Source organism: Saccopteryx leptura, chromosome 5, assembly GCF_036850995.1.
Source record: "Saccopteryx leptura isolate mSacLep1 chromosome 5, mSacLep1_pri_phased_curated, whole genome shotgun sequence".
NCBI classification, from domain to species: domain Eukaryota; kingdom Metazoa; phylum Chordata; class Mammalia; order Chiroptera; family Emballonuridae; genus Saccopteryx; species Saccopteryx leptura.
In genome coordinates, this window is record NC_089507.1 from 50,215,941 (window position 1) to 50,230,560 (window position 14,620).

Here is a 14,620-nt window from a genome sequence, read left to right on the forward strand (position 1 = left end):
GGTAGCTTCTTTTGTGTGCCCTAACTGGGAATCAAATCCGAGATGTCCATATACTGGGCTGACGCTCTATCCACTATGCCAGGGGTCGGGAACCTATGGCTCGTGAGCCAGATGTGGCTCTTTTGATGGCTGCATCTGGCTTGCAGACAAATCTTTTATAAAAAAAAAAAGTTAAAAATATAAAACATTCTCATGTATTACAATCCATTCATTTCCTACCGCTCATGTTCATGGTTACGAGTGGCTGAAGCCAATCACAGCTGTCCTCCGGGACAACACCAAATTTTTATTGGATAATGCGTAATGTACACGGGTCGTTTTATGGCTCTCACAGAATTACATTTTAAAATATGTGGTGTTCATGGCTCTCTCAGCCAAAAAGGTTCCCGATCCCTGCACTATGCCAACTGGCCTGGCCCCATACATCTTTTTTTTTTTTTTTTTAAAGAGGCAGAGATAGACAGGGACAGAGACAGGAACGGAGAGAGATGAGAAGCATCAATCATTGGTTTCTCGTTGCGCGTTGCGACTTCTTAGTTGTTCATTGATTGCTTTCTCTTAAGTGCCTTGACCGTGGGCCTTCAGCAGACCGAGTAACCCCTTGCTGGAGCCAGTGACCTTGGGTCCAAGCCGGTGAGCTTTTTGCTCAAACCAGATGAGCCCACGCTCAAGCTGACGACCTTGGGGTCTCGAACATAGATCCTTCCGCATCCCAGTCCGACGCTCTATCTACTGTGCCACCGCCTGGTCAGGCCCCATACATTTTGTTTTAATTATATTTGTTTCCTTTCACATTGTTAGGCTGACATGTTTTTACCTCTTAGTGCTGTTAGTATACATATAAAGCAGAAACTTTGTTAGAACTCAGTAAAATAAGACTAAGTAAACTTTGTAGTTCTTTTATAAGTTAAATGAATAGTTAAGTAAATGAATTTTGTGACATACATTTTATTTATTAATTTTTTTAACTTAGAAAATTTTAACAGGGTGAAATTGGTCAAAAAGAGTATACAGATTTTGGGCAAACAACTCCATATCATTTGGACAGTTAATTATATTGTATATATATCACCCAAAGTCAAATCATCCTCCATCACCCTATATTTTTCCCTCTTTATACCCTTCCTTCAACCCCTCATTCTCCTCCCACTCCCCCTTTCCTCTGGTGACCACTGCACTCTAATCTATGTCCATGAGTCATATTTTTTGTGTCCCAACTATGTGTGGAATCATACAGCTTTTAGTTTTTCCTGATTTACTTATCTCACTCAGTATAATGTTATCAAGGTCCATCCATATTGTCATAATACTATGTCATCGTTTCTTATGGCTAAATAGTATTCCATTATATATATGTACCATATCTTCTTTATTCAATCCTCTACTGAAGGGCATTTTGGTTGTTTCCATGTCTTAGACACAGTGAATAATGCTGTGATGAACATGGGGGTGCATGTGTCTTCTTTTTTTTTTTTGTGGCAGAGAGAGTCAGAGAGAGGGACGGACAGACAGACAGGAAGGGAGAGATATGAGAAACATCAACTCTTTGTTGCGGTTCCTTAATTCTTCATTGATTGATTTCTCATATGTGCCTTGACCCGGGGGGCTATAGCAGACCGAGTGAACCATGCTTGAGCCAGTGACCTTGGGCTCAATCAAACTGGTGAGCCTTGCTCAAACCCGATGAGCCTGCACTCAAGCTGGCGACCTCGGGGTCTCGAACCTGGGTCCTCTGCATCCCAGTCCGACATGCTATCTACTGTGCCACCGCCAGGCGCATGTGTCTTCTTTTGGGGGTATATACCTAGTAGAGCAATTGCTGGATCATATAGTAGTTCTATTCTTAATTTTCTGAGGAACTACCATACTTTCTGCCACAGTGGTTGTACTAATTTATATTCCCAAAAACAGTGAATGAGGGTTCCTTTTTCTCCACAGCCTCTTCAACACTTGTTATTATCTGTCTTGTTGATAATAGCTAATCTAACAGGTGTGAGGTGGTATCTCATTGCAGTTTTCATTTGCATTTCTCTAATAGTGAATATGAGCATCTTCTCATGTACCTGTTGGCCATCTGCATTTCTTCTTCAGAGAAGTGTCTGTTCGTGTCCTCTCCACATTTTTTTATTGGATTGTTTGCTTGTTCATTGCTGAGTTTTGTGAGTTCTTTATATATTTGGACATTAACCCCTTATCAGAGCTTTTGTTTGCAAATATCTCCTATTTGGCTGGCTGCCTATTTGTTTTGTTATTAGTTTCTTTTGCTGTGCAGAAGCTTCTTAGTTTGATATAGTCTCATTCATTTACTTTTGCCTTTACTTCTCTTGCTTTTGGGGTCACTTTCATAAAATGTTCTCTACAGCCAAGGTCCATGAGTTTAGTACCTAAGTTTTCTTCTCTGTATTTTATTGTTTCAGATTTTATATTTAGGTATTTGATCAATTTAGAATTATCTTTTGTACAAGGAGACAAACCGTCGTTGAGTTTCATTCTTTTGCATGTGGCTCTCCAGTTTTCCCACAACCATTAATTGAAGAGGCTTTCTTTTCCCCATTGTGTGTTTTTGGCTCCTTTATCAAAGATGATTTGTCCACATATATGTGGTTTTATTTCCAGCTCCTGAGTCTGTTTCATTGGTCTGAGTGTCTATTTTTCTGCCAATACCTTGCTGTCTTGACTATTGTGGCTCTGTAGTATAATTTGAAGTCAGGTATTGTAATGCCTCCAGCTTCATTTTTTGTTCTTTTCAGGATTACTTTAGTTATTTGGGGGTTTTTATGGTTCTATAAAAACCTGGTAATTTTTTGTTTCATTTCTTTAAAAAAGTGACTTTGGAATTTTGATAGCAATTGCATTAAATCTGTATATTGCTTTGGGTAATATGGCCATTTTAACTATATTTATTCTTCCTATCCAAGAACATGAGATATTTTTCCATTTCATTGTGTCTTTTTCAATTTCTTCTAATAATGCTTTGTAGTTTTCAGTATATAGGTCCTTTACATTCTTTGTTATGTTTATTCCTAGGTATTTTATTTTTTTTTTGTTACAACTGTAAAAAGGATTATTTCTTTTAGTTCATTTTCCAAAGTTTCACTGTAGGCATTTAAGAAAGCAATAGACTTCTGTATATTAATTTTGTATCCTGTGACCTTATTGTATTGGTTTATTGTTTCCAAGTCTTTCTGTGGAGTCTTTGGGGTTTTCTATATACCAGATCATGTCATCTGCAAAAAGTGAAACCTTTACTTCTTTACCAATACAAATGCCTTTTATTTTTCTCTTGTCTGAATGCTCTGGCTAGAACTTCCAGCACTATGTTGAATAGGAGTGAAGAGAGTGGGCCGCCTTGTCTTGTTCCTGATTTTAGAGGAAAAGCTTTGTTTTTTACCATTTAGTATGAGGTTAGTTGATGGTTTGTCATATATGGTCTTTACTGTGTTGAGGTATTTTCATTCTATACCCATTTTATTGAGTATTTTAAACAGAAAAGGATGTTATATCTTATTGAATGCCTTCTCTGCATCTATTGACAGGATCATATGATTTCTGCTCTTTGTTTTGTCAATATGGTGTATTGTTAATCGTTTTATGTTTGTTGAACCATCCTTGCGCTTCTGAGATGAATCCCACTTGATCGTGATGTATTATTTTTTTAATGTGTTGTTGTATTCGATTTACTAGTATTTTGTTTAGGATTTCTGCATCTCTATTCATTAGAGATATTGGTCTGTAGTTTTTTTGTATTGTCCTTGCCAGGTTTTGGTATTAGGAATATGTTAGCCTCATAAAATGTGCTTGGAAGTACTGCTTCTTCAATTTTTTGGAAGACTTTAAGAACAATAGGAACCAAATCTTCTATGAATGTTTATTAGATTCACTAGTGTAGTCTACGGCCATACCACCCTGAACTCGCCCGATCTCGTCTGATCTTGGAAGCTAAGCAGGGTCGGGCCTGGTTAGTACTTGGATGGGAGATTCACTAGTGTAGCTGCCTGGTCCTAGATTTTTATTTTTGAAAAGGTTTTTTTTTTTTTTTGTAAATGTTTATTTTATTGATTTTAGAGAGAGAGGAAGGAAGAGAGTGAGAGAGAGACAGAAACATTAATCTGTTCCTGTATGTGCCCTGACCAGGGGTCAAACCGGCAACCTCTGTGCTTCGGGATGATGTTCCAACCAACTGAGCTATCTGGCCAGGGTTGAAAAGATTTTTATAGTTGTTTCTATTTTCTACCTGCTTATGGGTCTATTTAGGCTTTCCACTTCTTCAGGATTCAGTCTAGGAAGATTGTATAGTTCTAGAAATTTATTCATTTCTTCCAAATTGTTGAATTCAGTGCCATACAGTTTTTCATAGTATTCTACAATGATCCTTTGTATATCTATCATTTCTGTGATAATTCCTCCTCTTTCATTTTGGATTTTGTATATATGAGCTCTTTCTCTTTTTTCCTTAGTGAGTTTTGCCAGGGGATTATTGATTTTATCGATCTTTTCAAAGAAACAGCTCCCTCTTAGTTTAAGTTTTTCAATTATCTATTTCATTTATTTCTGCACTAATTTTTATTACTTTCTTCTGCTGGTTTTGGGTTGCCTTTGACTTTCTTTTTCATCACGATGTGATGTTGTGACAATTTAGTTCATGAGAGTCTCTGTTTCTCAGCTCTTTATATTTGAACAAGTGAGGGAATTAGATTAACTATCCCACCTCCTTAAAATTTCTGTTTATGACATTCTTAAGCTTAGTTAACAATGATTATATGACTTGTTGAAAAAAATAAAGTGAGATAACATTTCTAAACTAAAAGCAAATTGGCTTGACTGACCTAAACTGCTTCTTTTCCTGATATTCTGATGTGTATAAAAGACTGAAAAAAAGCATTTTTTACAATAAAAAGGATGTTAAATAGTTAAGATCAAAAGAGCACAAAATTCGAAGCACTAAACTTTAACAACTCAAATTAGAGAACCTGTTCCTATATACGACCTTATTTTCTAAAATTAAATAGACATACTTTGGTGATTACAAAATAAAAGAAAAAAGTACTGCCCACACTTCACAATTCAGCTTTTAATATACAAAATCAATTTTTACATTAAAGTTAATATTTTTCCCTATAATCATTCTCATTATTTGATAATTTGAGTCTAATAAATAAGGAATATATAATGTTTCTCAAGCATTGTTTTCTATATATTAAAAGAAAACTCTCTCCTGTTTTGTATAATACAACAGATAATTTAAATTTGAAACAGATAGCAACACACCTGTATGTGATGAGAACGGAATAAGAACTGTCTGTTCAAGTTGGATTTTTCTATCAAGTCAGGATCTGTAACTGTAACCTAATACAAAGAAAAGAAAATGGCTGAAATGATATAATAAATAAGTTCAAATTTTGCTTTTTTTTGATGACTAAAACAGCCCCCACAGTCACTTTATATATTGACTGGTAAAAGTTATATGACTACAAATATTCCAAAATGGTTACTATCACTCTTCTTTATACCCATATTTAATTATTATTAACATGTAGCAAAGGATCATGACAAACAAATTTAACATCTATTTTTATGGGATTATATTCCCAATTTTAACATGGACATGTTACTTACCTAAAATTATAATATCTTGCTCGAGGGTAAAGTCTCTCTTCTATTTCCCATGTTATCATTCAACATTTTATTTATTTTTAGCCATCTCATTTTCAAATAAGACAATATTCAATTAAAGGTTTTAAAAAATCAATCTAAGAATGTTAACAAATGCCTCTACTTACCTTTGCCTCATGCATTGCTCATATTATCTAATAACTCCTTCAGTGAAAACCAGGTAGTGGCAATTTTCCATCATTTTACTTGTTAAATATTTTTACTTATGTTAAAAGATAATTAGCCAGGTATAGAAATCAAGGTTGAGAGTAATTTGCCCTTGTACTATTGGAGATCTGCTTTCCTACTTTAGGTATGCAATTCTTGTTTATGAGAAGTCTACTAGGTAATCTCTTTTTACCTTTGTGTTTGATGTACTTAGGACTAGTTTACCTTTTCAGTCTGAACACACTTTTCTCTCTTTTTGTAGTTGTTCCCTAGAGCTTTTTTTTTATTACTTTATGTTTACTTTTTAAATTGAATTTATTGGGTTGACAATGGTTAATAAAACCATACAGTTTGCAAGTGTACAACTCTATACTACATCATGCACTCACCACCCAAAGTCAGAACTTTTGTCATTATTGGAAATTGCTTCATCTCCATTATGTTTCTTCTCTCTGGAAATTCTACAGAATTATGTTGGACTATGAAAATTCATCCTCTTCCATTAAAAATACAAGTTCCTGCACTACATTCTGGGTACTTATATTTATCATCTATTTATAAATTTTCACTTCAGCTATATCTAAATTCTAAGCTCATTCACATTATAAAAGTTCTTATTTGGCTTTTTGTAAAAATTTCGTGCCTTTCCTATGTTTCTTTTCCTCTCTGTATATCTTTGGTCATTTCAAACTTTAGTTTAAAGTTTGTTCTATTATCTGTAGATTTTTCTATTTTCTATGGCACTCCCTCCCATCACTTACATTTCTTAGAGAGTTAATTCTTCTATGTTCCTCAACTGACTGACTCTTTTCCCAGGTAGTGCCTTTTCTTCTGCAGCACCATCCTATGTACGCTGTGTGTGCAAGTATAATCATGATGCAGTTTTGCATCTGTTTTAGTCAGAGCTCCGGAGGTTTCAATGGTCCTAACTTTGTTATGTTTGTTTCTCTGCTTGAAATTTTTGTATGACATAATTTTGGACCCCATATATCAGTGTGGTGCATGCTCCATGTTTTAATTTCCCATGAGTGACTTCTCTAATGTTTTGGACAAATATTCAATTCAGAAATGCTTGTGAGTCAACATTTATTTTAGCTCAGAAATTAATTTCTCTTTGGTTCCTAGAACCTGGGGATTTCTCTTTCTTTCCAGATAGTTTGGCTATGTATGTAAACACTTAAAAAATAATTTACATAGCAAGCATGTTTGTAATAGTATAAAAACCTGTCCAATTAATTTACTTTGTTTTGTTACCTGAAGTCAGTAGGTTTGTTTACTGTAGCCATTGTCCTTATTTTATATGCTAATATACACTGTGAAGTTATTAACTTAAGTACTCAGGTGATTCCCAAACTCATGAAACCAAATCTTTTATTTTTGAAAAATACCTTTTAAGACCACTAGAACTAAGAGCAGTCTATGGAATAAAATATTTAGAAATACTGAGTAGGAATAATATAAATGTAGAACACCTGCCAATAAATGTGATAACGATTACCCATTTTGAGTGAAATAATAAGCCAACTTGACTGTTAGTCACCATGACAAATCTATGAAATCACTACTCTGGTAAGCTAGAAATAATTTTATATTTAAATGTATGCCAGGGCCTTCCAATTAACTAACACTTATTTTATTTATCTTTTAAATTTTTGACAAGAGACAGAGGGAGTCAGAGAGAGACAGGGACAGTCAGACAGGAAGGGAGATGAGAAGCATCAATTCTTCATTGCAGAACCTTAGATGTTCACTAGTTGCTTTCTCATATGTGCTTTGACCAAGGAGCAGGGTGTACAGCAGAGTGAGTGACCCCTTGCTCAAGCCAGCGACCTTGGGCTCAAGCCAGTGACCTTTGGGCTCAAGCTAGTGACCATGGGGTCACATCTATGATCCCACGCTCAAGCCAGCGACCTTGGGGTTTTGACCTGGGTCCTCTACAGTCAGGCCAATTAACTCCCACTTACAGTCTTAAGAATTTAAATTGTATATACAAATTTATGTTATTTTTGCTTTCTTTGATAACCAATTAAAATTAATCTGAGTAGTCTATAGCTTTTTAATGTTTGCTTCTTCCATCTTAAAGGTTTATTTAATAATGAAAAAGTAGTATATTAATGTTCTTGATAGTTTGCAAAGCCATTCATATTTGATCTTAATAACATTATGAGGTTGGTGGTACAGATATCAGTTGCACAGTGTTATAGAAATTTAGGAGCAAAGAATTCAAGTAATTTGCCACAGGGTTGCAAAACTTTTGAAAAGTGGTCAGTGTAGAATCAGAATCTTCCAATTTCTAGCTTACTGATCTACTCTCAAAAATCAATACTTCAATGCGGCAAGATGGCGATGGAGGAGGCAGACGTTCCAACTTCCACCTCCCAGAACCAAAGTGGATTACAACTTAATTTTAAGAACAATCACTTGGAAAAACCATCTTTGGGCTAAACAAGAAGAATCTATAACCAAAGATCACCAGAAGACAAACTGAGACTGGTAGAAAAAGTGGAAACATGAAGAGGGCTGCCCAGCTCCCGGGAGTAGCAGTGGCCAGGAGAAACTTGTGTGGTGGTGGGGTTTTACCAGAAAGGGGAGGGTCCTGGACCTCAGGATGGAAGCACCAGCCTGCAGCCCTGGAGCCTAGAAGAGGCATACGGACAGTATTTAGCTGCGAAACAAGTCAGGATACTGTTTGTGAGAAAGAGAGATTTCTCAGACCCAGGATTCGTCTTAAAGGGACTGCGCAGAAAACCTCTTTCACAACCACTTATTTGGGACTCCAGGGATGTGGGGAGCTGAGAAGACTGGAGTAGCAGAAAGAGAGTGTAATCTAGGAAGCACAGGGAGAAACACTTTGAGGGACAGCCACCCTAACCGCTAAACAGTCACTCCCCAAATTGAAAGTGAATATATTTCCTGCAACCAGCAATACCAGCAAAGGGAAGCAGGTCACCAGCTAAACAAACGATCTCTTGCTACAGTCAGAGCAGAGTTGTTTAGAAGCAGGGAGCCCATAAGGGATACAGTATTGAGTGCTGAAGTCTGAGCTATGACACCCCCACACTGCTGAGTGTTCGTTGGAGGGCAGGTGGCGGTGGTACATGAGAGGGCAGCCCCGTCCGAGGGGGCGGAAGCTGGGAGCCAGACGCAGCTACGGCCCAAGCACGTGAAAGCAGTCCTACCCATAGGGATTAGGCAGAGGCCGGGGGTGGCCAAGGCTTGCATCTTGGACTGTGAACACAGTCCTGGCCTGTGGGGGTGGGGTGGAAGCCTGTGAACTGGCCCAGACTTGCAACTGGGGCGTGAGAAAGCAGGGCGGGGTAGAGGTGGGAGGGAGGGGGGCTGGCCAAGGCTTGCAGGCAGGACACATGAAAGCAATCCCACTTGTGGAGATGGGGCGGAGGCTGGGGCCAACCAGGGCTTGCAGGCTGGGCACAGGTGCACAGTCCCACCCGAGGAGGCAAAGTGGAAGCCACAGGGACTGTGCATCAGTGGCTACGCCTGTGCCTGAATGCCCAAGGAGGAAGCAGTGGTGGCGGCGGGCCTGAGGACAGACCGCACCTCAGGAACACAAAAGCCACACCCTTCTGAGAGCTGAAAAGAAAGAAAAATATAAAATAAAATAAAATAAAAGGGAAGGTTGGATAGAACAATACCTGAGGCTAAGGGGCAAGCCACATCCAATACCTTACCTAACCCCTGATTTATAGTACTGAGCCCAACAAGTAGCCACCAATAAGAGGCGGCAGAATGTGGATCTCAGGGGAACCTGAACATTTAAACGAACATCCTCCAGGCCAAAAGTAGATAAAAGTCAGCCTAAGTTGATATTAACAGCACCTGGGCTCAGCAGAGGCAGCCACAGCATCTGGATCACCTCTGGCTCCAAAAAGATAGATAAGGGCCAGTCATACGCAGCAACCCCCACTGGACTGCGCCAGGCTCTGGCCAAGAAGGTCCAGGGAAGGCACATCCAGAGGCCAGATACGGAGAATATCAGTTCAGGACATAACAACCCTCTTTAGAGTGATACTTTAAGGAAGAACTCTTCACACCTGACCCAGTTAAGATATAGAAAATGGAAAGGCGGCTTGACCAGGCGGTAGTGCAGTGGATAGAGCGTCGGACTGGGATGCGGAGGACCCAGGTTTGAGACCCTGAGGTCGCCAGCTTGAGCGTGGGCTCATCTGGTTTGAGCAAAGCTCACCAGCTTGAACCCAAGGTCGCTGGCTCGAGCAAGAGGTTACTTGGTCTGCTGTAGCCCCACAGTCAGGGCACATATGAGAGGGCAATCAATGAACAACTAGGGTGCCACAACGAATTGATGCTTTTCATCTCTCTCCGGTCCTGTCTGTCTGTCCCTGTCTATCCCTCTCTCTGACTCTCTCTCTGTCTCTGTAAAAACAAACAAACAAAAAGAAAATGGAAAGGTGGCTCTACTAGTTAAGGAGACTACAACTCGAACAAACCTGCAAACCACAAACAGAAACAATGGAAATACAGAGGAACATAAGTCATATGAATTAACAAGAAAAATCTCCATAAAAAGATCTGAATGAAATGGAAGTAATCAAATTACCGGATGCAGAGTTTAAAATAATGATTGTTAGGATGCTTAAGGATCTCAACGCTACAATGGATGGAGTTAATGAGCACCTAAATAAAGAAATTGTAAGCATCAAAAAGGACACTAAAATCATAAAAAAAGAACCAGACAGAAATAAAAGACACAATATCAGAAATGAAGATTACACTGGAAGGAATGAAAAGTAGGCTGGATGAAGCAGAGGATAGAATCACAACTTAGAGGACAAGATAAGTGAAAGCACAGAAGCAGAATAATAAAAAAAATGAGGATCAAAAAATCTGAGGAGCCTGACCAGGCGTTGGCACAGTGGATAGAGCGTCAGACTGGGATGCAGAGTACCCAGGTTCGAGACCCCGAGGTCGCAAGCTTGAACGCGGGCTCATCTGGTTTGAGCAAAAAACTCACCAGCACGGACTCAAGGTTGCTGGCTCAAGCAAGGGGTTACTCGGTCTGCTGAAGGCCCGCGGTCAAGACACATGTGAGATAGCAATCAATGAACAACTAAGGTGTCACAACGAAAAACTGATGATTGATGCTTCTCCTCTCTCTCCGTTCCTGTCTGCCTATCCCTGCCTATCCCTCTATCTGACTCTCTCTGTCTCTGAAAAAAAAAAAAAAAGTCTGAGGAAACTATAAGAGAGCTCTGTGACAACAAGATGACAAACAATATCTGCATAATACGGATTCCTGGAGAAGAAAAAGAACAAGGGACAGAGAACCCGACTGAAGAAATTATAGCTGAAAATTCCCCTAAATACATGCAGGAAAGAGTCATAAAGGTTCAAGAAGCTGAGAGAACCCCATTAAAAAAGAATCCAAAGAGACCTACAGCAAGACACATCATAATCAAAATACCAAAGCTAAGAGATAAATACTAAAAGCTGCAAGAGAAAAACAATCACCTAAAAAGGAGTCCCCATAAGGATGACATCCAACTTTTCCACAGAAACACTTGAGACCAGAAGGGAATAGCAAGAAATATACAAAGTAATGCAGAACTAGAACCTACAACCAAGACTTCTTTATTTAGCAAGGCTATCATTTAAAATTGAAGGAGAAACAAAAAGCTTCCCAGACAAAAAAAAACCCCTCAAGGAATTCATCAGAACCAACCAAATGCTACAAGAAATGTTAAGGGGCCTGCTGTAGACAGAACAAAGCAGGAAAAATCTAGTAAAAGAGGAATGTAGATTTAAAGAAAAAAATGGCAATAAACAACTACATATCAATAATAACCTTAAATGTAAATGGATTAAATGCTCCAGTCAAAAGACATAGGGTAGCTAAATGGATAAGAAAACAGAACCTGTACAAATGCTGTCTACAGGAGACCCACCTCAAAACAAAAGATACACACAGAATGAAAGTAAAAGGATGAAAAAAAATATTTCATGCAATACTTATTTCTGACAAAATAGACTAAAAAAAAAAAGACTATTTTAAGAGATAAAGAAGGTCACTACATAGTGATAAAGGGAACAATCCAACAGGAAGATGTAACCATTAGAAATATCTACACACCTAATATAGAAGCACCAGAATATATAAAGCAGACTTTGATGGACATAAAGGGCTAGATCAACAGCAATACTATAACAGTAGAGAATTTCAACACACCACTAACAGCACTGGATAGATCCTCAAGAAAGAAAATCAATTAAAAAACAGCAGAATTAAGGGACACACAGGATCAACTGGATTTAACAGATATCTTCAGAACCTTTCACCCTAAAGCAGCAGAATATACATTCTTTTCAAGTGTTCATGGTACATTCTCTAGGATAGACCACATGTTAGGGCATAAAACGAACCTCAACAAATATAAGAAGACTGAAATCATATCAAGCATCTTCTCGAATCACAATAGCATGAAACTAGAAATCAACTACAACAGAAAAACTGAAAAACACTCAAACACTTGGAAACTAAATAGCATGTTATTAAATAACGAATGGGTTAACGAGACCAAGGAAGAAATAAAAAATTTCCTTGAAACAAATAAAAACATACAACTCAAAATTTATGGGACACAGCAAAAGCAGTCCTGAGAGGGAAGTTCATAGCACTACAGGCATACCTTAAGAAGCTAGAAAAAGCTCAAATAAACAATTTAACCTTGCATCTAAAAGAACCAGAAAAAGAATAGCAAGTAAAGCCCAGAGCTAGTAGAAGGAAGGAAATAATAAAGATCAGAGCAGAAATAAATGACATAGAGGCTAAAAAAACAATACAGATAATCAATAAAACGAAGAGCTGGTTCTTTGAAAAGTTAAACAAGATGGATGACCTTTAACCAGACTCACCAAGAAAAAAAGAGAGAAGACTCAAATAAATAATATTAGAAATGAGGAGCGGAGAAGTAACAACTGACACAGCATAAATACAAAGGGTGTAAGAAAATACTATGAAGAACTATATACCAAAAAATTAGACAACCTAGGTGAAATGGACAAATTCCTTGAAAAATATAATCTCTCAAAAATCAATCTGGAAGAATCAGAGAACCTAAATAGACTGATTTCAACAAAAGAGCTCGAAACAGTTATCAAAAAACTCCTGGCCCTGGCCGGCTGGCTCAGTGGTAGAGTGTCGGCCTGGCGTGCAGAAGTCCCGGGTTCGATTCCCGGCCAGGGCACACAGGAGAGGCGCCCATCTGCCTCTCCACCCCTCCCCCTCTCCTTCCTCTCTCTCTCTCTTCCCCTTCCGCAGCGAGGCTCCATTGGAGCAAAGATGGCCCGGGCGCTGGGGATGACTCCTTGGCCTCTGCCCCAGGCGCTAGAGTGGCTCTGGTCACGGCAGAGTGACCCTCCCGGAAGGGGCAGAGCATCGCCCCCTGGTGAGCGTGCCGGGTGGATCCTGGTCGGGTGCAAGCGGGAGTCTGTCTGACTGTCTCTCCCCGTTTCCAGCTTCAGAAAAAATACAAAACAAAACAAAAAAACAACAAAAAAAACCTCCCAACAGACAAAAGCCCTGGGCCAGATGGCTTCACAGGCAAATTCTATCAAATATTCAAAGAAGAACTAACTCCTATCCTCAAGCCATTTCAAAAAATTGAAGAGGAGGGAAGACTTCCAAGCACCTTTTATGAGGTGAACATAATTCTGATTTCAAAACCAGGCAAAGACAACACAAAGAAAGAAAATTATAGGCCAATATCCCTGATGAATTTAGATGCTAAAATCCTCAACAAAATATTAGCAAACCATATCCAGCAATATATGAAAAAAATCATACACCATGATCAAGTGGGATTTATTCTTGGGAGGCAAGGCTGGTACAATATTCGTAAATGAATCAATGTGATTCATCACATAAAAAAAGGTGAAAAACCACATGATAATATCAATAGATGCAGAAAAAGCATTCGATAAAATCCAGCACCCATTTATGATCAAAACTCTCAGTAAAGTGGGAATACAGGGAACATACCTCAATATAATGAAGGAGATCTATGACAGACCCACAGCAACATCATACTCAATGGACAGAAGTTAAAATCAATCCCCTTAAGATAAGGAACAGGGAGGGGTGCCCCCTTTCACCACTCTTATTCAACATAGTTCTGGAAGTCCTAGCCACAGCAATCAGACAAGAAGAAGAAATTATAAAGGCATCAAAATTGAAAAAGAAGAAGTAAAACTATCATTTGCTGATGATATAATATTATATAGAAAGCCCTAAAGTCACAGTCAAAAAACTAATGGATCTGATAAATGAATTCAGCAAGGTGGCTGGATATAAAATTAATACTCAGAAATCAGAGGCATTTTTTTTTTAATTTTATCTTTCTTGAAGCTGGAAATGGGGAGAGACAGTCAGACAGACTCCTGCATGCGCCCGACCGGGATTCACCTGGCACGCCCACCAGGAGCGAAGCTCTGCCCACCAGGGGGCGATGCTCTGCCCCTCTGGGGTGTTGCTCTGCCGTGACCAGAGCCACTCTAGCACCTGGGGCAGAGACCAAGGAGCCATTCCCAGCGCCCCGGCCATCTTTGCTCCAATGGAGCCTTGGGAGGGAAGAGAGAGACAGAGAGGAAGGGGGGGGGGGTGGAGAAGCAAATGGGCGCTTCTCCTATGTGCCCTGGCCGGGAATCGAACCCGGGTCCCCCGCACGCCAGGCCGACGCTCTTCCACTGAGCCAACCGGCCAGGGCCTCAGAGGCATTTTTATATACCAACAATCATCTGTCTGAAAGAGAAATTAAGAAAACAATCC

The 14,620-nt window shown here is 39.0% G+C and overlaps 1 protein-coding gene across 1 annotated transcript in view; it reads right to left on the reverse strand.

Annotated features, from left to right (window-relative positions):
• The window catches only part of UBA6 (ubiquitin like modifier activating enzyme 6), a 106,678-nt gene that overhangs the window by 27,197 nt on the left and 64,861 nt on the right, over positions 1 to 14,620 (reverse strand). The window contains exon 18 of the mRNA XM_066384644.1: positions 5,269 to 5,346. Coding sequence (XP_066240741.1) covers positions 5,269 to 5,346 — 78 coding nt within the window. The remainder of the gene's footprint in view (positions 1 to 5,268; positions 5,347 to 14,620) is intronic.